At 32.8% G+C, this 26,637-nt stretch overlaps 2 protein-coding genes across 2 annotated transcripts; one reads left to right on the forward strand and one right to left on the reverse strand.

Annotated features, from left to right (window-relative positions):
- Positions 1-5,224: 5,224 nt before the first annotated feature.
- LOC139502985 (macrophage mannose receptor 1-like) lies at positions 5,225-23,953 on the reverse strand. The gene is made up of 7 exons (XM_071292656.1): positions 23,625-23,953; positions 20,248-20,392; positions 17,749-17,954; positions 16,523-16,658; positions 8,619-8,821; positions 6,956-7,174; positions 5,225-5,821 (listed from the first exon to the last, which is right to left on the reverse strand). Exons 1-7 carry the CDS (start codon positions 23,866-23,868, stop codon positions 5,598-5,600), a joined length of 1,377 nt encoding a protein of 458 aa, XP_071148757.1. The 5' UTR covers positions 23,869-23,953; the 3' UTR covers positions 5,225-5,597.
- On the forward strand, positions 12,915-14,706 carry LOC139503246 (complement C1q-like protein 4). Its single transcript, XM_071293006.1, has 3 exons — positions 12,915-12,919; positions 13,523-13,623; positions 14,297-14,706. The coding sequence occupies exons 1-3, from the start codon at positions 12,915-12,917 to the stop codon at positions 14,704-14,706; spliced, it is 516 nt and encodes a 171-aa protein (XP_071149107.1).
- Positions 23,954-26,637: the final 2,684 nt, after the last annotated feature.

Here is a 26,637-nt window from a genome sequence, read left to right on the forward strand (position 1 = left end):
CTTAAACAAATCTAAATACTTGTTGTACAAAAGTGTTTTAAATTTTGTTCATTACGGAATCTATATATATACTCATTCCAGCTGTTAAAACAAGTCAGATTAAAAACAAATAGATATTTGAAAAATATAAAAAAAAAAGTCACGAATAGGAACAGTGGTGAGTCTGATGACCCTCACCTTTTATAATTCTTCATAAGCTTTACTTTTAATCATTGAATCAATTGCAGTTCATATTGAAAGTCAATACTGTTTTAATCATATTTGAATAGTAATTTAATGTGGTATGGTTGTCTTTCGCTATCTTGGATAACCCAGAACCTAACCCTTATGAAAATTAAAATGTTGCTGCAGCATTGCCGCAACGTTGCGGCTTTAAAGCTGCAACCTAATCAGGTTGCCAGAGGATTGTTGCCGGAGTAGTGCCGGATGATGCTGCTAGCGGCATTGTTCTGGCATCATTGCGACACTAATTCCTTTCAAAATTAATGAGCACCACAATATAGCCAGAAAATTTGATGATGTCATTTCCTGCGTTTTTAGCTACTCCCTGTACTTGTGTGTTAGAAATCCACCATGTTGCTTGTGATTATAATTGTATTGAAGAATTTGGTATTCTTGCTGTTTTTTTGGAAGATTTGAAGACTTGTAAGTAAACTCATATCAAGTAATTGCATGTATAGAAAAGATCAATCTTGCATTGTGTATTTCAATAACATGGCCTCATCTGAGTTCACTATACATGTATCGGTGAAGTTTGTGTTGGTTTTTTTTTGCAGCAGTTTAATTGCATACTTGTAGTTTGGTAAATAACACAATATTATTTGCTAAACTTAGGGCACATTAAAAATTTTCATTTTTTTTTTATGCAGATACATTTATTTTATGTGCCTGTGCATACAAATTTATAATGCATGAATGCATGTCATATATATGCATTGACAACTTGTTTTTGATCGCACAATACATTTTATACAAAACACGGCCTATTCGCATGTTTTGTCACTAAAATGATGCAAGAATATAGCCGTATTAGCGCCGCAACAGCGCCACAATCATAATGCCGGAAAACTAATTTGCATACGACTTACGCTATAGCCGCATCAGTGCCGCAACATGATGCCAGAATATTGCCGCAACGGTGCCAGAATATAGCCGCAATTATGGTGCCAGAAAACTAATTTGCATACGAAATATGCTATCGCTGCATCGAAGCCGCAACAGTTTGCAGCAACAAAGCCGCAGCATAGCCATACTGCTGCCGCAACTATGTGCTAGAGGGCTTATATTTCCATAAGGGAAAGTATATATTTTCATTAAAATTAGCACAATTTGATACAAAATGTAGACTATTAATCTGACTTATCATTTAAATGAATATATATTTGTTATGTTTAACATATAAATATAAATATTTTTACAACCGTAGATTATTTTTGCTTGAATTGTTTTATGTTTTTGATATTAGCATTTTCAGGGGAGATAATTCCGAAGTAGTGCATTTCTGAAGGAATCAACATTAAATTTTCCTACTTCCTATTTCATATTTAAGCCGAAAAAAACACATGGTGACGCTATCTTTTCTTTTGTTCTTATGATATTCGCAAAGCATTCACTAAAAGCTATCTTCTCGTACTTAATTCTAATATTGCATCATTTAGTTTAGCTTCTAATCACATTATAATATTTTCAGTATAATCAATAAAATGTAGACCCCCTAATGTTATGACTACTATCAAATACATATCAATTTACTTGTTCATCCTAAAATACTGTAACGAAACTTTGTGATGATTTTTTTTGTTTTTCGTTGAAATCGCTTTTTTACTTGTCCTAAGATGTGATTGTCATTTAATTAAAATTAAATTGTATTTTTTTTTTAGAAAACATGGTATTATATCATTTTTTCAAATATGGTAGAATAATAAATAGCTGACAATTTGAATTAAATGTAAGCAGTTTTTTACGCAATAGTTAATAATAGATTGAAATTATCTATGATGAGTTGTTTTTTAATACAATAGAAGACTGCAAAGTAGCAGATTCATTTAAGATATCATAGAAGATGGGAAGGTAGCAAAGTCATTTAAGATATCATAGAAGATGGGAAGGTAGCAAAGTCTTTTAAGATATCATAGAATATGGGGAGGTAGCAAAGTCTTTTAAGATATCATAGAAGAAGGCAAGGTAGCAAAGTTTTTTAAGATATCATAGAAGAAAGCAAGGTAGCAAAGTCATTTAACATTTAAAACTGGAGTTACTACACCTGTCCTGAAGAAAGAAAAAATGCGATGCATGTAGAAAACTACATAGACATCACTGTTTACTTATGTATGTATACAAGTCACATTACCTGAATATTTGTGAAAGCAGTGAAAGTACTAGTAAAAGAGATGAATTGAAAACGTTATTATTTTTTATTTATTTTCTTATATATGTGAAGTAAGATATGTCCCATAATTACATGTTTTGTCTTTGAATATGTTATTATTAATCAACTTTATCTTAAGCAATATAAATCAAATTTATTTATGCATATATTTTCAAATATAAGAATAAAAATATGTTTATAATAGGGTGTTTTATTGTCTTAACACTAACCTTATGCAATGTTCTGGTATATGACTTATTGATTAATATGTTTTAGTTTACTCTGTCTTAAATGCTTAACAAAGAAGAAGAAAATATTAAGAAATAAGTGACCATTTAAATTCATTGTAAAACAAATAATATATGGTACAAAGGATGAAGCCTGGTATCTAATGAACATGTATACTGGTACTTTAAAAAAAATGCAGAATTGTTAAAAGCCTTTCCAAACAAACTATGATTGTTATTTTATGATTAAAATGTTCTTACACTCATTCGTATATACTTCATCAGAGTTTAAAATCAAGATGTAATTGGACGTCTGAAAAAAATATTGAACATACTCAAAATGCAAGAGACACGACTTATCCCTAAAACCAAAGTCTATATTTCATTTACACCTTCTTGACATATTTGATTCAGGGGCAACGATTTTAGGGAATTCTAAGGCTGAGACAACGGTGCAACAGCACAATATAAGAACAAACCATGTTGCAAAAGAACAACATAAGAACACTATATATTGCAATAGCACAACATAAGAACAAATTAAATAAATCAGTTGAAAAGACTGAACTCATCGAAAAGATACAAAGGGGAAAAACACAGACTGTACGTGATAGTGTATTTATCCATCCATCAAGCCTAACAACTAAATATACACAGATCAGAGCCTATTCGCAGTTACTGTCAGCAAGTTTAAAGTCAATAGCAACTAATAAAAAAATAATGTATCTTAAATATGAATCAGTACACACCTAACAAATAATGGATTTAGTGTTTAGACGTCATTAACAGTCAGCGAAAAACATGATCTCAAAAAAGTGTTGTATTATGAAATAAGATATGTGTATGGGAATGATATTTATCAATTTACTGATAACAAAACCAAGATTTATACTAATAAAAAAGTATTCAAAGATCTAGTTCAGTGTTGAATTGGTAACCTTTCAGAATAAGTTTATATTAAATGATTGATAAGTTTACATGGATAGTATCTAAATTCCCGGGCTCTGTTAACACATGATATAAATAAACAGTAGTATACCGATGTTCAGAGCAATAAATCGAAAGAGAAACAAAAAATTCGGGTTACAAACCAAAACCGAGGGAACACATCAACTTTAAGAGAAAAACAAAGAATCAGTAGGTTCACCAAAGTGCAACAAATCTTTGACAGTCAACTTTATGCCACAATTCATTTTAAGATATCGCGAAACCTGTCTTAACTGAAAACCTGTCTTAACCAAAAGCCTCTCTAAACTGAACAAATGCCCAAACCATAAACCATAAAACATACGTCCAGTCTTATCTAATCTTATATGTTGGAATAATAAATTTAGCTAATAAAAAATAACCAAAAACACAAACTTTTATTTGTAAAAGAAACTTATAATACAACTGCATGTTAAATATTATTGAACATTAGCGTTTCCTATTAAAAGTAAATTCACAAAAATACTGAACTCCAAGGAAAATTCAAAAAAGAAAGTCCCCAATCAAATGGCAAAATCAAAAGTTAAAACACATCAAACGAATGGATAACAACTGTCATATTTCTGACTTGGTACAGGCATTTTCTTATGTAGAAAATGGTGGATTGAACCTGGTTTTAAAGCTAGCTAAACCTCTCACTTCTATGACAGTCGCATCAAATTCCATTATATTGACAACGATGTGTGAACAAAAACAAAAAAACAATAGGTAAAAATGTCACAAATATTAAACGAATATCATCCTAATTTAAACATGTAAACTATGTAAATCATTTAAAATCAATAGATCATGACTGAGGGGTAGAGCCAAATATTTTCCATGAAAATAAGTTGTACCAATGCTAATTCATTTACAAACCTAACATATTTTACCTTCCACTTGCGGTTCCAATTAAACTATCACGAACTAATACATATATTAAAAGTGAGCAAAGGTTTCAAAGTCAGAGATAGTGACTGAGGGTGCAGGGTTGAATTATCTTTACCTAATTGAAATATATTACTGTTGATACAACTACATGCCAAATACCATTGACCTTCCAAGAGTGGTTCTCAATAAACTGACCTGCCGCGGTGAAGTGGTACGCGCATCGGACAACAAACACAAACATTCCTTGTTCGATTTCAGGAACTTAATTTTCGACTCTCCCTTCACACCATTTGCAAGTATGGTCTTGAGAAACGATGATAGTCTGTTTGAACGATAAATGACTGACCCGTGTTAAGAGAGAGCAATATCTCTTGCACGTTTAATAGTCCCTTGTAGTTGTCGACAAAGAGCAGGCTAATGCCACTACAAGGCAGCACTTGCACCCGCAAAGTTGAGAGGAGTTCATATAGGCTGTACTAACTTGTTTCCAATAAACATGTTTAAATTTGACCTAATCAAAAACTAATATATCGATGCTTCCAACGACATTGACGTCGTCATTTAAGACAGCATACCTAGGTCTCGCTTTTCAAATCCATCAAGGCGAGATGAAAAAAAATATACATTTTTTTATATCGTAATCTTTAGTCTATATCTATAAGGAAAACACATTTCTAATATTCAATTTAAACTTGTAAAAATGGATTTTACAAATTCTATAGCAATATTTTAGTAAATTCATAAAATCACTTAAAATTTCAGGGACTTTCAAAAACACAAATCATTTTAGAAATTTTACAAAATCCCGTAATCACAAATACATTATTACATATAATAAATATTATAAAACTAAATTAAGATAACAATACAAGACTTAATCTTTCTACTATGTGAACTCCAATAAACAAGGAGTTTGTCATGTATAACAACAACGAAACATTAGTTAAGTATTGCATGACCTTTTGTAGCTAAAATCATGGATAAGCGTTGATTCTCGAAAATGAAACTATGAGCCCGGAGGTTCATAAAAGGCCGACGTCACGCAATAGTTTAAATCGTACTTATTGAATTCAAAAGGCATATTCAATGACCATGTTTATTTACTTTACGGCTTTTCAGTAAGAATGTTTGAGAGGTGCTTGCTCTTATTTCCAAATTCTACTACCCGCAATTTGATTTACTGAGCCTGAATTAAACGAGTTGTACAGTAAACATTGCCATCCGTTGAATACAAACGCAGCACAGACATGATCCGCTAAACAATGGTCTGCGCAACGGATTTTGCTTCGGAGTTGTGCCACTTGGTATGGTTGATTCTGAGGTTCCACGTCTACACCACTTAACAGATAATGTCTCTGTGTTACTTCCCCTGAAAATATTAAAATGTACGTATAATATGAGGACGAGGATATCCATAACAATAAGAAAATATATAAAAATAAATGTAACATATGTTGAAAAAAAACAATATACAAATATTAAAAATCATAAACCGTTTAAAATCATTTGCACTTGCGCAATTTCCAGTTGACAGAAGCTGCTGTGGTGTAAGATTTCCAACAACTTTTGTTTCCTCGTTTCTATTATTTTCATTATTAAAAGGGGTCCTGGAAATTATAAGGTATTCCCATATATATAGGCGGATCCAGGAGGCTGAGGGAGGGGGGCTCTCCGTGGGAATAATTTGGTTAATTTTATAGGGAATCACTGAAGCATGACTGGCGCGGGACCCCTTTATGTCAGTCAGCGTCCCCCTTTTCATAAGAAGTTCTGAATCCGCCACTGATTCTATCTTTTTTCACAGGTTACACCAGCTTCATTTTCTATTGTATGCATATTGCAAAAGTAATTAGATTATTTTGATTTGATTATATTTATTTTAAAGGTCACACTTCTTTTACCGCAGCATACACATATGTGGTCGCTTCACATCTTATATCTTTAGAAATTTTATCAAAAAACTTTTAAATCAAAGCATAACTTTTTCACATAACTTTTAGTTAAAATAGTTTATGACCATTTTAAACCTAAACGATCTTTTTTTTTAAATATTCTTGGCAATATCAGAGTTGCTATTTAATTGTTGAAAAAAGAAGTTGATGAAAAAAAAAATTTACAGACTAGTCAACAAAAACCAAACCTAACCAAACCCAAACCGTGGATGAGCTTATGTGATCCAGAAAATTAAGCGCATCCTGACACCCGTCATGTTGCTTGTTTAAGTGTGTATCCGGTGGATATAAGCATTATCTTATGTCCGTCAAGATTGGACCCTGGGATGGGGTTACGACAATTGAATTATTAGAAAACTAGGGTAACACTTATCCAATAATAAAAAAACCCAGATCTCATGTGCTCCGAATAAGACAAATATGCAGCTGACACCAAACCATTTTCATCACTGTTATATAGACAAACAGTGTTTTCCATATTCTGTGTCACACGTGACAAAGATATTAAACCATCGTATGCTGGTTACTTTCTTATATAAATTTGAATATACCTGCGCTAACACTCGCTGTTGATATAGGTGGATAGGTTGCACTAATAGTTGTTGGTGTATCTGGATAGTTTGCACCAATGGTTGTCGTTATTGATATAGGTGGATAGGTTGCACTAATAGTTGTTGGTGTATCTGGATAGTTTGCACCAATGGTTGTCGTTGTGATGTCACCAATCTGATCAATATCGTTTGATATCGGAAATCTATTGTTTGTTGGATCTATAAAAAGAATTATCGGATAATATCGGAAATTACTGTCATAGTTTTAGCTAAGAAATATAGAGTAAGTTCACAACATTTTTGCCAATCACGCAATATTTTTGTTTTAGTCATCGCATCAAAAATCAACATGAAAATACTGGTATTTTTAGATGACATTAGCATTTGTGTTGATCGATCTTAAATGGCGTATCGACTACCAATTTGAAAAAAAAAGATATAAAACACGATGACATAAGTAAACAATAGAATTTGATTTGTAAATGCTATATTAAATAAAAATGTAATTTATATATTATAACTTTTATAAGATAGTGATTTTCTTTTGCTTTATTTCTTGGTTTTTTAAATCTTGCCTCCTTAAAGTACAAAGAATAAAATCAGACTGATATATATAGACAATAATAGTGCATTGACTTGACATATCAACGATATAAGGATAAGGCTTAGAAACGGGGAAATGCGAGGCTGTGCCGAACATTTTCCCCGTTTCGGTCATCCTTATATCGTTGATGTGTGAAGTCAATGCACTATTATTGTCTTTATACTGCAATCTAAAACAAAACACATTTTCAATTGTTGTTTAGTGTGTTAATGTTATTTATTTGATTTAGATATTGAGAAAAATCCCCCTTTAAAAAGGCCTCATATCACAGAGGCGGAAAATATACAACGCGATGAAATGTACATCATTACTTGTTGAAAACCTCAATCAATGGTGAACGCATTCGTTTGTTTACTGACTAAAATATCAATAATAAACATAAAATATAACGATTTATAGGTTGCAAACAAAAAATATTGATAAGTGAATTTACTAAAATATGTTTTCTCAAAAATTGTAAAAGAAACAAATTTGAGTCGTTAAACCCATCGTTGTTTACATTGGAAACAAGAACATGTTGAAGAGGTCTTATGAATAATTAAATATAATTTCGACAATTTCTGTTTAAATATTCATGAGGAAAAGTGATATCAGATCAGTGACTGTATATGACATAGAAATATACGGTCAATGCATTTTAACTGCTCAAATAGAACGAGTGCAGTATAAATAGTATTAACACCTTTCCACTGTAAACGACTGTATTTCTATTTGACATTTTTCTTGTCGGGTTGTTGTCTCATTAAGCGTATAACCCACATCGTCTATTATAAAAATATACACGTTTATAATGTTATGCAAACCTCCGAAACAGTGATGACGTTGCTTCGCTATCAACGTAGACAACTCGGCCGATTCCGTACCTTAAAAGGAGAGTAGCGGATTCACCCGAGGATTGCCGATTGATGCAGTGGAGCTAGGAAGACGTTACCACTGTTTCGGAGTTTTATGTTGTGCATAATATCTTAACTGGACCTCTATTGTGTTCATGTATCGCTACACTAACTTCGGTGCTCAGCTATAGATGGAATGGGGGACCAGTTTATCATGATATCTTACATTGACAGAGAACATTATCGTCTGTGGTGCAGTCTTTACTGTCCCACTGGAACTCATTTCCGACTATAATTACACAATGTGCAATGTCCAATCTATTTGGTTCACCTAGACTCCAGTCCGTAAACAATGCTGGTGTTCCATCGCTCCAGGTATAATTGGTTCCGTTTAGTGTTAGTCCAACCCAGAAATTTTCTGACACAGTACTTAAAGATAGAGGTAGGTAATAATAAAATATCATTTACGGTTTGTGTTATGTAAATCAGAGAAAAAAATCTTAGTTTCATATTTCTTCATTTGGTTAGAAACTAAACAAAAACAACTAAAACGTTGTAATATACTGTCTGTAACCTTCAGACCATCAGCTTATTATATATAAAAATTGAAGATGTGGTGAGACACTAGAGACCAAACGACAAAAAAATCAACAACTAAAGATCATCGTACGACCTTAAACAATAGACAAAGCTCATACTGCATAGTTAGCTATACTGAAAGGCTCTATAAAGTCATCAGCAAAATAATTCACACGAATAAAAATAAAAGTTTTCATTTATGTACAAAAAATGGTAGAAAAATTAAAACGTAAATAAAGTCAACAGTAGTATACCGATGTTCAAAACTCGTAAGTCGATAGAAAAAAAACCAAATCCGGGTAACAAACCATAACTGAGGGAAACGCATTAAATATAAGAGAATGACGACACAACATTAAAATGCAACACACACAGAAACGAACTAAGCATTAGACAAATACGATGAGAGTAATAAATATAACATCAAAACTAAATACATGAATTTGGTATAGAAAAGTACCGTGACACGTCTTGTAACATAGCAACACACGACTGAATTGCAGGTTCCTGACATGAAACAGGCACATACATACATGTACAAAATGTGGCAGGGTTTAATATTTTAGCGGAATCCCAATCATCCCCCTAACCTCGGACAGTGAGGTAACGGTACAACATGACAAACTATAAAAAAAAAGCTTAACTCATAAGATTGATACAAATGGAAAAACATCTAACAAAAACACAGAGTTGACGTGGCCGTATACTTAAGCTTGTACATCCCAACAACAAAAAGACACTTAGTACAGATTTGAGAATACTCGAAGACACTTAGTACAGATTTGAGAATACTCGAAGACACTTAGAATACTCACAGTTATTGACAGCTACATGTAGTTCAAAGCCATTAACAACTAATAGACAAAAATAACGCATCTCAGACTAATTTTTTAATTAGTACACATCAAACATCCAATTGATTTAGTGTAAAGACGTCATAAACAGGCAGAGAAAACAGGATCTACTTTTTTAATCATTGACAATAAATCTTGACAGAGGCTTTACTTAGAAGTCACATGACCTACACTTAAATATAACAGCATTCACGCAATTTAATACCGCAGTCCTATTATGCCACGATCGCACTACGATCTGTGAAAAAATTAAAATTTTGACGATCATAGTGCGATCGTGCAGATCGCAATAAGGTCATAGTACGGTCGTGGTGGTGTCTTCATGATCGTGATATGCGTGGACAACTTTGAACATGTTCAAAACAATCGTGGTGCAGTCGTGGCGAAATTATGTCTTAGTAGAAGTGCGGTGAGAGCGCAGTAAGGTTGTGGTAAGATCACAAAGGGCGCTGTCCCATCGTAGCGACAGCGTGATTCTATTCGAGGAGACTGCGCAACGATATCACAGCGACTTTACTACGACCTCACTACGACCTTCACGTTTTTACCGCGACCCAAACACGCTTCCACTACGACTATACCACTCTGTCCAATAACAATGTATTTAGCACGCCCATGCCGTCCTCATCACGCTGTTCTTACGACCCGACTACGTTCATACTACGAATATCATGCTCAATGTCATTGTCATATAAAATTTATATCCAGCTTTTGTTTGTCTGTATGTAATTTGGACCTGTTGTCCTTTATCTCCAACGGCTCAATCATTATTGACACATCTGTGTCATCCCTACTATCGTTCACTAAAGCATCGCCATGTGTTCTTGATGGCAATAAGTATTGATTCAGGTTGGATTGGTCGGTTCGACATATATTTTCTAGATCATGATGCGTTACTATCAGATCCCTCTCTGCTTCTACCGCTACCCTTACCCTTACGTAGAATTTTTGCATCACTGCGTTGTTTCCGAGAAACTCTATGTATCAATGAGAAATAGAAGGAATGATACACTATTTATATGGAACACGATGTTGACGTTATTGCTGGGGAGCGTAGTAATATCGCGGTATGAACGTGCTACGACCGTAGTATAGTTGTGGTAAGAGCGTGCTATAATCGCAGTAGAAGCGTGGTAAGATCGTGCCGCAATCAGATACATCGTGGCATGGTCGTCTTGAGGACGTGCTGATCATAATAATCGTACTGAGGTTGCAAAATAAGCGTGGTGAGAACGTGGTATAATCGTATCGGGATCGTTGTAGAAGCTAATGAGGACGTAGGAGCAATGTGAATGAAACAAAAATTTACATTTTCATACCGCTCACACTGCGAACTCACCACGATCTGAATTTATTTTAGATCACGGTGAGCGTGGTGCGAACGTGGTCTAGTGAGATTGGGGCTTAAGCATTCGTTGTATTCATTCTGTTTCGTTTTAAAATAATTTTGATCTAACAGTACCGTTGCATATGAAATGTTTTGGGTTGATATTGAACCTTGAGCTACTCATACCCCTGATATGAAAAGTATCATATACTTATCTGATAGTATCGCTAATTTCTAACACAAAGAGGAGAGATAATCTCAAATAAAGTCTTCACATTGCTTCGGTCAAAATTAAACAGGAGATCCTTAATCTAGAGGCTCTAAAGAGCCTGTGCCGCTCTTCTGTATTTACTAATGCTTTTGGTTATCATGTAAAATATGGTTAATTTTTGCCATCAGTCAGATAGCCATAAATGCTTCAGTTTCAGAGATATAAACCAAAAACTGCATTTTACCCTATGTACTTTTGTAAGCCATGTCTGCTACCTTGGTTCAAGGGCAGGGTCATCGGACACATTTTTAAACTAGATACTCATATGATAATTGTGTACACGTTTGGTTACATTTTGTCTTAGTAGTTTCAGAGGAGAATATTTTTGTTAAAGATTACAAAAATTTAATAAAAATTGGTAAAATTGACTATAAAGGGCAATAACTCCTTGATTGGTCAATTGACCATTTTGGTCATTTGACTTATTTGTAGATCTTACTTTGCTGAACATTATTGCTGTTTACAGTTTATCTCTATCTATAATAATATTCAAGATAATAACCCAAAACGGCAAAATTTCCTTAAAATTACCAATTAAGGGGTAGCAGCCCAACAACGGGTTGTCCAATTTATCTGAAATTTCAAGGCAGATAGATTTGGACTTGATAAACAGTTTTAACCCATGTCTGATTTGCTCTAAATGCTTTGGTTTCAGAGTTAAAAGCCAAAATCTATATTTTACCCTTATGTTCTATTTTTAGCCATTGCGGCTATCTTGGTTAGTTGGCCGGGTCACCGGACACATTTTCTAAATTTGATACTTAAAATGATGATTGTCGCCAAGTTTGGTTTAATTTTGCCCAGTAGTGTCAGAGAAGAAGATTTTTGAAAAAGTTAATGACGACGGAAGACGACGACAACGACGACGGACGACGACGACAACGGCCGTCGGACGCCGGACGCAACGGGATGAGAAAAGCTAACTTGTCCGTTCTAGCAAGTTGAGCTAAAAATACCTAGAAATATTTAGAAATTTCAATATTTATGGTAACGGACGATATGCGCACACAAGAGTTTGAAGATATAACTCTCACAAGTCAAACTGTACAGTTTATAAACAGGTCAAGTTTCAAAAGCGCAATAACTGTAAGATATAACATTCAAAATACCTAAGCAAATCTTGCACAACCACAATGCAGGTCAAGAAATAAAATTGGTTGAAAAAGAAAAAGAGAGAAGAATCGAAAAAAAAGGTGGAAAGACTAAATATTTTTTTGTATTAATAATTAATAGACCTGTTGATGTATATACTTTTGTCGCTGTACCATATATCTCGAAATTTGTTGACTTTCTCGTATTGAACAATGTTGTTGATTTGTAAGCATTTTTTTTTTTTTTTTATCTCTTATTGAAATTGATCTAAAAATACATTAGCAAAATGATCAGTTTGCGTGTTATTTAAAGAATATGCATTTCATTAGCTTGGTATATTGCCCAAAAAATTAACAAAGCAGTTTGCAACTAGTCCAGTAAGGGTATTCACTGATCGAAATGAGGTAAGTTATTGTTTCATTTTCATATCCTTTGTTTTTATAGAACTTTTTCATAGAATAAACAAAGGATATGGATTATCCATCCATGACACAAAAGCAGTAAATGCACAGCAACAAACAACAAAACAACACACACACAAAAGTAACAAAACAGTGCTTTATTGATGTTCATCATTTAAAAGTCAAACTGTTGCCGTTAACATAGAGGGAAAAGCTCACATCACATATGCATGTTTAAAACGGTCCCTAACAACGGTTTGAGCACAATTCTTTGTAAAATTATTCCGATTTACTGAATGCCTTCGCAAGAAGTTCATCATCCCAAATCGGGCCCAGTCAAAGAAAGATTAAACGAATTCTGAAATTATTTATGTTTTCTTCATTAATGTTATCATCAAGTATTCTATACCATCAGTCCATTGCATTGAATTCGGAATATACAGATCCTATTTCTATCCATTGCAAACTGTTTGATTCACACGACAAAATATTAATACAAGAACTCCAAGGTTAAAATATAACATATTATGACATGTGACGTTAACTATGTTCTCCTTTTCCAGTATATTTACGGTCATCTTACTAGCATTCATTAACGGAAACAAGGCAATCATCCTGCTTCAGAAATGCTTATCTAATCAACAGTATTCAACACCAGCTTAAACTCGTTGATGATAATGATAGAAAATGTGCACGAGATTGTTCAGGTATAGTACGTTACTGTAACATTTTTCTCATGAAACATGAAATTGTTATAAAAGTTACTAATAACAGGATAATACAATGTCATGTAGTTGTCATGGAAACAAACACTTCCGTTCTCAATTTTACTATCGTGATACTATATATACATGTATATGATCATTGAATTTTTAAGTGCACATCTTACTCGTATTTTTTTTTTCTTCAAATATATTAATTTCATTTTAAATAATGAACTATTAGAAATAAAAGTAAAAGTTTACTGATACCACTTTGACTTTAACCAAATAATCATGACCACACATATTTTATTTTAGATCGTATTAATTAGGAAAAAAACTAATGTGTTTATTTGTCTTCAGCTCCTTCAAATTTTCATATTGAATCAAGATTTTTATTTGTTTCTTTTAAAAGTTTTTTTTTCAAAATTTGCCTTGACAACCAATCAGACAATTGTTTTAATTATAAAGACAAACAATTGTATCAACAGTTTAAAATTAAGGATCGCAAGACTTGATGCAATTAGAAATCAATAGCTATCATGACAGCGCGTCTCCTATACATTTACGTACAAATTATTTTATTTTCTATAATACCAAAATATAGAAGTTGCTCATAATTCACATGTAAAAAGAAATCAAAAATATAATACATGTATGAATGTTTTACTTCTTTCAGAAACAGACAAAGTTGCGTTTATGGCTAAAAATTCAGTTGCTTTGCAAAACCTCCCTTCAAAGTCAGTTGTTGTATTCAACACAGCCATAACGAACCTGGGAAATGGATACAACTCATACACTGGAATTTTTACAGCTCCTTCCAACGGGATTTACGTCGTTTCCTGGACAATCTTGGGTCAGCAGGGGAAAAGTTTTTACACTGAACTTACTCTTAACGGAAATGTTGTAGCAAGAAACTATGTTTCGGCAGTGAATGTACGAGATCACCCTTCGGGAAGTCAAAACGTTGTTCTTGAAATCAAGAAGGATGACAAAGTACTTGTTAGGATCCAGGCCGGACATGAAGGACAGTACATGTATGCAAATGGGTGGTCATCTTTCAGCGGTTATAAACTTTATAACATGTAAAAAGATGTTCACGATACATTGATAAAAAGTTTCAAGATATTATTTTATCATTATTATTACATATATGATCGAGTGGTCTAAGTGGTTAGATACATTTTCACTGAACAAGTTTAGGGTCCAGCTGAAACCTGCCTCCGGGTGCTGGATTTTCTTGCTGTGTTGAAGACCCATTGGTGGCTCAGTTTCGGCTCTTTGATCGGGTTGTTGCCTCTTTGACACATTTCCATTTGCATTTGTGAATGCACAGTACACGTTCGGCCCTTAAAATTGACACCAGACTACACCAATAACAAACGCTTGACTCCTCTGAACCCTCAAACCATTTCCTCCATAAGAAAAAACGACGAAAGACAATCAAAAATGCGATTCACACACAGTGCAAACAACAAGGGCTCTGTTGATACACAAAATGAAGTTTTTCAGATAATTTACCTGACTGACGAGTTCGTTTTTTCTCCTTAGAAAAGAGTTGCAGAATTGATATAGCCATAACATGTAGCGGGTGTTTCAGTATGTAAGTTTACAAAACCCCTACCCAATTCGCGTATTTTGCGTATCTAGACCACCTTTAGTTAAATTATAAAGACAATAAAAAAAATCTGCACTGTTCATATACCAACAGGAATACCACTAAATTGAACCCGATAAAAAACAAAATGTTTTGAAATCTAGATGATTTTGGTTTATTTGTTGTTCTGTGTTGCTGTCTTATGATAGTCTAGATAGAGGGTCCTCATTTCTAATTTAGATTTGTCAGTAAATTTTGCTCTATTTTTCATACTTTTTTACCAATTATTCTCTGTTAGTTACCTTTTAGAACCCCAATATTCTTTTTTAGGTTAATTTTTTCTGTTCTTTATAATTTTTGCGCATTGTTCTCTATTCTGGAAATCATCCTCACAACTCTTTCTTATTTACGTTTACTTAAATTCTCTTTATCATGATAGATACTTTATAATGAAATTAAAATTTCATAAAGAAAAAGTTAAACGATTTCAATCTATTCGATATCCAGCTCATTGTTGAGCGACCTATATTTGCTTTTTTGTAAGTATTTATTCACAGGCTCTGAAAGAAAGTTGTCTCTTTGGTGAAGAGCTGTGTTATTTGAAATCATATCGCATCTTCTTATTTATATATTGATAAGAATTTTTAATCAAGTATAAATATAAAAAATAAGGAGATGTGGTATGATATAAATAGCTCATGAGAAAACTCTCCATCAGAGACCAAAAAGACTCAGAAATTACCGCCTCTAACTTACTGTACGCCAATCAACCACATATATATATATAGTCAGCCATTAAGGTCCATGAAATGACAAATGTAAAACATTTCAAACGAGGAAAACAATTGTCTAAATCATTTACAATAATGGTCAGGATCCTGTAATTCAGTGGTTGTCGTTTGTTTTAAATGTGTTACATATTTGTTTTTCGATATTTTTTTTCAATAAATAAGGCCGTTAGTTTCTCGTTTGAATTGTTTTACATTGTCATGTCAGGGCCTTTTATAGCTGATTATGCGGTATGGGCTTTGCTCATTGTTGAAGACCGTATGGTGACCTATAGTTGTTAATTACTGTGTCATTTTGGTCTCTTGTGGAGAGTTGTCTCATTGGCAATCAAACCACATCTTCTTTTCTATAAAAACTATAATAATATGATAAATAGCATCAAACACCAGCACCACACACCACCCAATACATTACAGCTCGGATCCGATCCTGACCTGGATTTTTATGGATTTACATTTGTTTTATTTTCAATCTATGAATAAGCAGTTGAAGAAAAAATATTATTATTGTATTACTTACTTCGGTGTATTAAGCGCATTTTTTGCGATAATGGCTTCCTCTTGGGTTCTCATAAGAGCCGGATGTAATGCAGACTTCAAACATTCAGCTTCTGCGTCTGCGTATGTCATACCTAACACTACCGGTAGATAATTAACTATAATAATAGAAAAAAAGGAAATAAGTATATTCGTAGACAAAGAGCATTCATTTTCAGGAGGGGTATGCATCTTTGAAATTCTTTGTTTGGTTCTTGACAAAAAACAAAATAATTCAAAAATAAGATAACGCGTTGTTTCTCTTGAAAAAAAGTGAATACAAATAATATGAAAACGATACGATCTAAAAAAAATAATTAAAAAAATGTGTGTATTGATTTTGTCAAGTTTTGGTAAAAGTTGAAAAAATGTTTTTATCCCCCCACGAAGATATCAAATAATTAACATCGACGAGTTATCATTCATTCGGTAGTATTGATCACAACGGATGTACCGATCTGACAGAGGATCCTAATTTCAAGGAGCAGTTAATTATGCTGCGTTAGAATTAGATCCAAAAAGTATTTAGACATCGTTACAAACTGTTCATTAATTGCCATTTGGTCATTAAGATTCGGATCAATTCGCATATTTCATGATTGTTAATTAATATCAAATAGGTATATGATTTTAAAAAAAATGTTAATTGTTAAAGGCCGTACGGAGACCTATTGTTGCTGACTTCTATGGCAATTATACAATATTTTCCTATCTCTGTATGTAATAAATTTGGTGTGTTTTGAGCGCTTTGTTGGTTTTGACCTGTATCGTGAATGCTGCAACCGAAAACTCTTGCAGCATAGGATAAAAAGTACTTGAATACATACGGTCATTATGATTAAAACAAGCCTTCAGAGAAATAGGCAAATCCCTTTAAGGTCAAACAAACCTACATCATAAATCTTGCCGAAATTTTCCGAATGTTTTTCCCCAAAAAAAGTTTCAAAATGTTGCTTCGTCTTTTAAAAACACCAATTTTTTTTTAAAGAGTCGTAATTTCGACTTATCAAAGTCGAAATATTGATTTTATGAAACTGAAAATTAAAAAAAAAGAAGATTTTTAAAGTTCTAATTACCAGTCAAAGTCAATTTTTTTTAGTAATAATGACAAATGTTCAGAAAAATCCATACTTAAACTTCAGTTTTACTTTGTCTATTATATACTTCCGTAAATAATTATGTATGTATCTTTATATATTTTGATTGAACCTTGACATAAAGTATGGTCTGTTCGATCTGTCATCTGTCGTTCTCGCCATGTTAAGTCCGATTTGGTCATCACAACTGCTACCCCCGTATGAGTTTGTGGTACAGTGGTATTCCAGTTGGTGTAAGACACTTCCTCAGCCATGTTTTGCCAGACGAAGTTGGTTCCGTTACCATATAATCCAATCCATATGTCGTTTGTAATAGTCCTAATATATAATGAAAATGATCGATTTACCTCGAGTTGTTTTTGGTCGTCACCTCATATGCCATAATCGTATTCAGCGATAATTAAGAAGCAATTATTTCTAGTAGGGGAATTATCATTTGATTTGTATGGGAGAGGGGTCGCTAGAATGTAAAAAAAAAGTATTCTGCATTGTTTTTAAGTTGTTATCTCTGTGATATCTTTTTATCTTTTAAGTTACTATATTCGATCCTGCATTTTTTTCTTTTAGTCTATCCTGTTTTTATTGTTAATAAATTGTCATCCTGCCTTTTTTTTTTTAATTCAAAACTCCTGTTCTGCCTTTTTTCGAATTTCATAAAAAAAAATATTCTGTTCAAGTGGAGAACAAAAATAATATTCGGAATCGAGAATTTGATTGATAGCGTTGAAAAACTAAATGAAATAACATAACCCCCAGCCCCTTGAAATTAAATGGTTTGTCCCTTAAGGCAAATAACAAACGGTGTAGCTGTGTTATAATGCATACAACATCCGTACTCTTTTTATATTATGTATTAATTAAGGAACAAGAAATTTTGGCCTGAATTTATGTTCGTCAAATATTTTGTCATGTCGAGATCAAACTATATTAATAAAAAAAATGATAATTCTTGTACAGCTATAAAGTAACAAAGATTAGTTCTCTGCACTCTTAGGTGGTAAGGGTGTCTTCCGCCATCTTGGATTGTAAAAAACAGAGAAGCTAAGGTCCAGATTTTCTAAAAAGTTAGCAAAATTTGATGCAGGAATGCAGATATTTAATGGGAATTTTCATTTAAAAGAACCAATTTATAAGAATATAACTTATAAATATTAGTATTTTTACAAGAGTTGATTATTTTTGGTTGGTTTTTTAATTGTTTTCAAATTGGAATTTAAAGGGGAGATAACTCTAAAACAGTGCATTTTCTGAACGATTCTTCATGGAATTTTCCTATTTTGTATTTTAGCCAGAAAAAACGTACGGTGACCCTATCTTTTCTTTTGATTTTCTTAAAGTATTGTTTGAAAGCCGTCTTTTCCTAATTTATTTTGGAATTCTATCATTTAGTTTATTTTCTAATCACAAAATGGTGTTTTTTCCTGTATAATCCATACAAAGTAGTCATTTTGTCACCATCTGTAGCTTGAGAAAATGCACGGTGACCTATCATTTTTATTATATTTTTAAACATACATCAATAGATACTACGTTTTGGCAAAGTATGAATAAATTCTATCATTTTTATTTTAGACTCCCATACCACCTTAACTAGGATTTTATGTGTGTTGAACTTAAATAATTCGCAAAAGATTGTGTATGTCGGCGTCCCACATTAGTGAAAAGACCGACATGCAACAGACGTACAGAGAAATTAGATTAAGTCCGTAAGTTGGACGCGCGTTGCATTAGTTTGAAATTCGTCGAAATATAAAGGTATACGTTTGGTGAACACTGTAATTCCTGGAAATTCATATGCAGCCTAAACATTTTCATTAAGCTCTAGCGTTTATCAAGCGTTTACCTGTTCGCTACACGCACGTAATACATACGTTACGAGCGCGTTGAAAAACGCTACAGATAAGTTTAAGACACGTTTCGGGCACGTTGAATACGCCTCAAGATTGTTCGACTTTTAATTGGGTATTTACTTGGATGTAGGAGGGTGTGTTTGTAACATACGTCTTACGTAGTTTCAGCGCTCTTAAACGTATAAAACGCACCCGTGACGTATCAAAAACGAATTTTGACATTCATGGTAACCTGCTCCAAAATTTATAGTGGCAGATGTCCGTGTATTTACAAGGCCAAGGGAATCTATAAGTTATAAAAACTCCCCATATATATAATTACATGTTCAAGACTCGCTGCAAGCACGGATAATCGTCCTAGGTACAAAAATTTACAACCGGGATGCGTCTCAAAAACGTTCAAGGGACGTTTTTCCTATGCATTCCATCTACGTCGGATAAACGCCAGACAAAAGACAACATACGATACTAAAATACTTGAATGCCCGATAAACGCTGATGTACCCATCTCGTATGCCCTGAACACGCCTAATGAGTAGTGGATACGATATACAGATATGGTTTACAAATTGAATGTGCTCAAAATTACTAGCATATTGGCAGCGCACATGGTTTTTTTTTTGGCCACACAGGGCGTACATTTGTTTGTGATATACGTTGATGTGTGACGCCACTATTACTTTACAATATTTAGCACCAGAAATAAGTAAAATATTATGTTGCAATATATATATATATATACTATAAGTATCATCACTTACATGTCATATAGCTCATTCATAACACGGTTCATTGCCACAGGATTGTTTAACACTGCTAGTTGTCCTCCTATGGCCTGACATTCTTTTGAGGCTTCATAGAAGTTGTATAATCCCGAGAGAAGGCTAAAGGAAGGCTGAGCAGGAGCTATAAATCAAGATTTTACCATACATATAAATGATACAAATAATGTAGTTCGGTCGTTGGCGTTTGTTCAAGGGATTCATAAATTACAATAGTCATTTGTGGAACCCTTTATTGCTTGCTGTTCGATGTAAACCAAGGCTCCGTGTTTAGGACCTTTCTTTGACCTATAGTGGTTTACTAGTACTTTTACAAAATTGTGACTTTAATGGAGAGTTGTATCATTGGCACTAATACATTACCACATATTTTTATATTTAAGTCATATTCGTCAAATAACTTTAATATCTGACTAATTCTTCCATTATAATATTTTAATCTGTCGGCAACTGTCCATTAGATTGTTCATTAAGCCATAGTTTTTCTGATGATATGCCAATTTTTTTCACATTCCCTCGGCATTTAGGAAAACTTGATATTTCCGTATCATTTTGAGATAGTTACGACATCGAATATATAACTTTACCACTATTCACATCCTGGTTTTTTTCTGTCTCCAAATGAACCAAACATGTCAATTTAAAAATAATACTAGTACTCATCTGGTCTGATATCTTGTAGGTATTCAAACGACGAGCTATGAAAAAGGGCTAATATCTATATTGACCCCGAGGGCATATAACTAACCTTGACTTCCGGCTAGTATTGGCCATATGCATTTAAAAACGAACATACAAGTACAAAATGTATGATAAGTATATATTATACCATGCCCTTTCACAATTGTCCCTGGTATCATCCCGAGACTCCCACATCGGCCCGAGGCTTTTGCCGAGGACCGATAGCGGTTAAGGTATGATACCAGAGCCAATATGGAAAAAGACATGTTATAATCTATTTATCACATATTCAAATTCTGCAGAAGAGAGAAAAAGAAATTATGACTATCTGATTAACTACAAATATATTTTTTATACGACCGCAAAAATTTTAATTTTTTGGTCGTATATTGCTATCACGTTGGCGTCGTCGTCGTCGTCGTCGTCGTCGTCCGAATACTTTTAGTTTTCGCACTCTAACTTTAGTAAAAGTGGATAGAAATCAATGAAATTTTAACACAAGGTTTATGACCACAAAAGGAAGGTTTGGATTGATTTTGGGAGTTTTGGTTCCAACATTTTAGGAATTAGGGGCAAAAAAGGGCCCAAATAAGCATTTTCTTGGTTTTCGCACTATAACTTTAGTTTAAGTGAATAGAAATCTATGAAAGTTTGACACAAGGTTTATGACCACAAAAGGAAGGTTGGGATTGATTTTTGGAGTTGAGGTCACAACAGTTTATGAATTAGGGGCCAAAAAGGGGCCCAAATAAGCATTATTTTTTACCATTAAAGGAAGGTTGGGTTTGATTTTGGGAGTTTTGGTCCTAACAGTTTAGGAATAAGGGGCCCAAAGGGTCCAAAATTGAACTTTGTGTGATTTCATCAAAAATTGAATAATTGGGGTTCTTTGATATGCCGAATCTAACTATGTATGTAGATTCTTAATTTTTGGTCCCGTTTTCAAATTGGTCTACATTAAGGTCCAAAGAGTCCAAAATTAAACTTAGTTTGATTTTAACAAAAATTGAATCTTTGGGGTTCTTTGATATGCTGAATTTAAAAATGTACTTAGATTTTTAATTATTGGCCTTGTTTTCAAGTTGGTCCAAATGGGGGTCCAAAATTAAACTTTGTTTGATTTCATCAAAAATTGAATAAATGGGTTCTTTGATATGCCAAATCTAACTGTGTATGTAGATTCTTAATTTTTGGTCCAGTTTTCAAATTGGTCTACATTAAGGTCCAAAGGGTCCAAAATTAAACTAAGTTTGATTTTAACAAAAATTAAATTCTTGGGCTTATTTGATATGCTTTATCTAAATATGTACTTTGATTTTTGATTATGGGCCCAGTTTTCAAGTTGGTCCAAATCAGGATTCCATATCATGTATTGTGCAATAGCAAGAAATTTTCAATTGCACAGTATTGCACAATAGCAAGAAATATCTAATTGCACAATATTGTGCAATAGCAATTAATTTTCAATTGGAGTTATCTTTCTTTGTATAGAATAGTAGTTGATAATATATGTTGGAAATTTGCCAGACATGACTATGATGTCATTTTCTATTTTTATTTGCCAATTACTTTATGTAAATAACTTCATTGGAAATTTGCCAATATAAAATGTTGCTGATGAAGCTTTTTTTCCTTATCTTATCTAAAATGTTTTTAGATAATGTATGTTGGACATTTGCCAGACATGACTATGATGTCATTTTCTATTTTTATTTGCCAATAACTTTATATAAATAACTTCATTGGAAATTTGCCAATATAAAATGTTGCTGATGAAGTTTTTTTTATTGTTTTATACAATAAACAATGTATATTCACTTTTACTACCAACCAATCTTTACCATTCAGTGATAACAAGCACTTTATTTTACATTTTAATATTTTATGATGTATTTAAAAGAGTAGTTATTGTTGCAAACTCCATTAGAAATTTGAATTGATATCAGTTTTGGAAAAAGGGAAACGGGGATGTGAAAAAGGGGGGGGTTTAAATTTTCTCATTTCAGATTTCATAAATATAAAGAAAATTTCTTCAAACATTTTTTTGAGAGGATGAATATTCAACAGCATAGTGAATTGCTCAAAGGCAAAAAAAAAACTTTTAAGTTCATTAGACCACATTCATTCTGTGTCAGAAACCTATGCTGTGTCAACTATTTAATTTTAGATTTAAAAAGTTTGAAGAAGAAATCTTTAATTGATTTGTAAAATCTTGACATTTGTTTTGTGTAAAAAAAAAATGTAATGTCAAAAATTTGATCACAATCCAAATTCAGAGCTGTATCACGCTTGGATGTTTTGTCCATACTTGCCCCAACTGTTCAGGGTTCGACCTCTGCGGTCGTATAAAGCTGCGCCCTGCGGAGCACCTGGTTTTACCATGTACTGCAAACAAATGCATTGTAACATTCCCCTTATTTTTGAAATATGGTCCTTCTCTAAAGCTATAATTTGACTGAGGCTAAATCAATAACAGTTAGTTGCACATTGAAAATATTGCCTATTGTAGCCAAATTCTTATAATTTTTAATACAAACACCGTCATTGTAAGCTATTGTCGTCATCCGGGCACAATAACTTATAACCTCTTTTGTTTGCCCCTGGCAATTTTGATATTATTACATTCGCAAAACCGAACGTATTCGTAACAACTATGTTATAATATAATGTATTACCTATGCATAACGAAATGTAGTTATCTAGGCACCTTCTTGATCGCCAAGTAAAGGCAAATATTTCTTCGAATACAACACATTCATATCTCGGTTCATCAACGTTTTCCCAATTTGCCCAATCAAGTATTTCGCCATCATCCCATTGGCATGAAAGACCTACACATGTTAATGACATCCATACTTTTTCAGTTATTTGCCTGAAAGATTTCATGTAAAAAAATACAAGACATGTTCTCATTGACATGACAATGGACACCACTGTCCCAGGTTAGGGGAGGGTTGGGATTCCGCTAAAAAATTTAACCCCGCCACATTCTGTATGTATCTGCCTGTCCCAAGTCAGGAGCCTGTAATTCAGTTATTGGCATTTGTTTATGTGTTACATATTTGTTTTTCGTTCATTTTTTGTTCTTAAATTAGGCATTTAGTTTTCTCGTTTGAATTGTTTTACGTTGTCATTCGGGGCCTTTTATATCTAACTATGTGGTATAGACGCAACGTTAGATATTGCTACTACCACGAAAAATAGTGACGGGACATTTTTTATAGAAATGCTGAAATGAATATTTCAAATTATACATGAAAATAAAGATTGATTCTTAAATTTTCACATTATGACAGAGAAAGAATAAAAATATAATATTCATAGGATTAGGAAGACACAGATTATCCGAAAAACGTTTACTTAGCGTTGTCCCATGTGACAAACTCGAAACTTAAAAAACTCGAACAATTCGCGAAATGTTCACGTAACTCTTCGAAATTTTGCATGAACATTCTATGAAGTGATATATTTCAGTATTGGTTAGCATGGCTGTCTCCATTTACAATTTGCATATATTTTCATAAGAATATGATGTACGGAAATGTCCCATCAGAAATTTAATCTGAAAACTTGAAACATTTCAGATCAAAAATAAAATTTTGACAGATAATTCTTTTAATTGTAAGCACGATCGTTTTGTACTAAGTGTTAGCTCCCAAAATTCGAATTGAAAAACAATCGATTTGCCATGTCTTGCGGAAATGTCCGAGTTAAACTTTCATGCCTTCACAAAACTTTTACGGCCAAAAAAACAGAGATTTGATTTCGTGAAGATTATTTTTCTGTTTTGATAACTATACCAATAAAAAGTACTTTTAAAGTTGGAGTTGGTACACCAAATAGCATTAAGATTATAGGGTTTTCAATAAAAAATACGGATTAATGAAAATGTCTTGCAAGTTTGTCCGTTATCATAATTTGACGTCGCCACACGCGTAATATGCTAGGGACGGCATGAACTGCATTCGCGTGTTCCTTCCTCCACAAAATATAAATGTTCTGCTTTCAACAAAACCAAATGATGCACACATTATAAAAATACACATCTATAAGACGATCAAAAAGTAAGAAAACTTCAGTATCATAAGTATAAGCTATTGTATGTCACTGCTTGAATAAAATCATACTCGGGTTGATTATATAATGCAGCAATATTCCTAAAAAAACCAAACACATAATTACTAGCAGTAAAATTTAATATCCTATGTTAATTATAAAATCATATTGGATTGGATTCTCACGGCATTTATACTTGTGTTTTATACTTTGCGTTTACCCAAAAAGGAAAGCAGGAAGAATTAGATAAAGCGCGTTTCCGATTTTACGTCATTTTTCTGTTATACTAAATGGTAGCAATATCTGACGTTGCGTCTACAGGCTTTGCTCATTGTTGAAGGCCGAACGGTGACCTATAGTTGTTAATTTCTGTGTTATTTGGTGTCTTGTGGAGAGTTGTTACATTGGCGATCATACCACATCTTCTTTTTTATATTCATTTACAATATAATGCTTTAAATCATTTTAAAAAATGTCAAAATAGCTTACGAAAAATAATGAAATATTATCCAAACATCCGAACGGAATATAACTTCATATGTTTAATACTTTTTTGAGAATTTTGTCCTCAGTCAGATTAGACTCACATAACATATGTGTCTCTTTTGGGGATGATAATACACTGTGTTTGAAAGGTTTAGCGAACCATCAAGTCGCAGTTAGAGTTTTAATTGCTGTATGCCAAACACTCTTCAATAATCATTACATTGCTGCAGTATATAGTTAAATTATAATTTATTTGATTTTATCATATCTAATTAAATCAAATCATATCTTTAGTGCCATAACACTACTTATTTCTAGTACGTGACACAACATTACAAAATAAATATGAACAATAATAACAAGATCATTAATATATACATAATAAAGTAAATATTTCAAGAGTCCCCTGTCCTCATTTATATAGACTGTTTTAAAAATGATCCTAGCTTATTTACCTGAATGTGTGATCTTGGGTTGAGTATACTGTATATGTTACTTTATCTTTGTAGTTTAAATTTGTAAAGATCTTTTATCCAAAAATCAAAATAAACTTTATCTAATAAACTTATTACTGTTACTATTACAATATAAAAAGAAATTAGTTTCATCTTCAATTTGTTTGCAGTTTTTGTATAATCTTCCTTCTTTTGGCATTTTCAGATATCCTCCCTTTTTTATTTTATCAAAAGCTTAGGTAACGACCATTCATCTTTCAAGAACGGAAGAATATTTTTATTTTTGTCAGGACAAACATTTATTTCTAATTTTAAAACAATTTCATTAATATACCGTAGCATCTTTTGTTTTTAACTAATCGAATACTGTTTATGAATTAAGGTGGTATGGGTGTCTTCCTCCATCTTTGATTGTAAAAAACAGAGAACCAAAGGTCCAGATGTTCTATCAAGTTAGCAAAATTTGATGCAGGAATGCAGATATTTAATGTGAATTTTCATTTAAAAGAACCAATTTATAAGAATATAACTTATAAATATTAATATTTTTGCAAATGTTGATTATTTTTGGTTGTTTTTATTTTTTTCCAATTGGCATTTTAAGGGGAGATAACTCTTAAACAGTGCATTTTCTGAAGGATTCTACATGGAATTTTCCTTTTTTGTATTTTAGGCGGAAAATACGTACGGT

This window comes from Mytilus edulis, chromosome 14 (genome assembly GCF_963676685.1).
Source record: "Mytilus edulis chromosome 14, xbMytEdul2.2, whole genome shotgun sequence".
NCBI classification, from domain to species: Eukaryota; Metazoa; Mollusca; class Bivalvia; order Mytilida; family Mytilidae; genus Mytilus; species Mytilus edulis.

Coding starts and splice junctions, on each gene's coding strand:
- LOC139503246 (XM_071293006.1), top strand. Junction 13,624..14,296: donor ATGTGCACGAGATTGTTCAG/GTATAGTACGTT, acceptor TACTTCTTTCAG/AAACAGACAAAGTTGCGTTT.
- LOC139502985 (XM_071292656.1), bottom strand. CDS start 23,868: ATGTCAATGAGAACATGTCTTGTATTTTTTTACATGAAATCTTTCAGG. Junction 7,175..8,618: donor CGATAATGTTCTCTGTCAAT/GTAAGATATCAT, acceptor TTCTTTTTATAG/ATCCAACAAACAATAGATTT. Junction 5,822..6,955: donor AACAGCGAGTGTTAGCGCAG/GTATATTCAAAT, acceptor TAATATTTTCAG/GGGAAGTAACACAGAGACAT.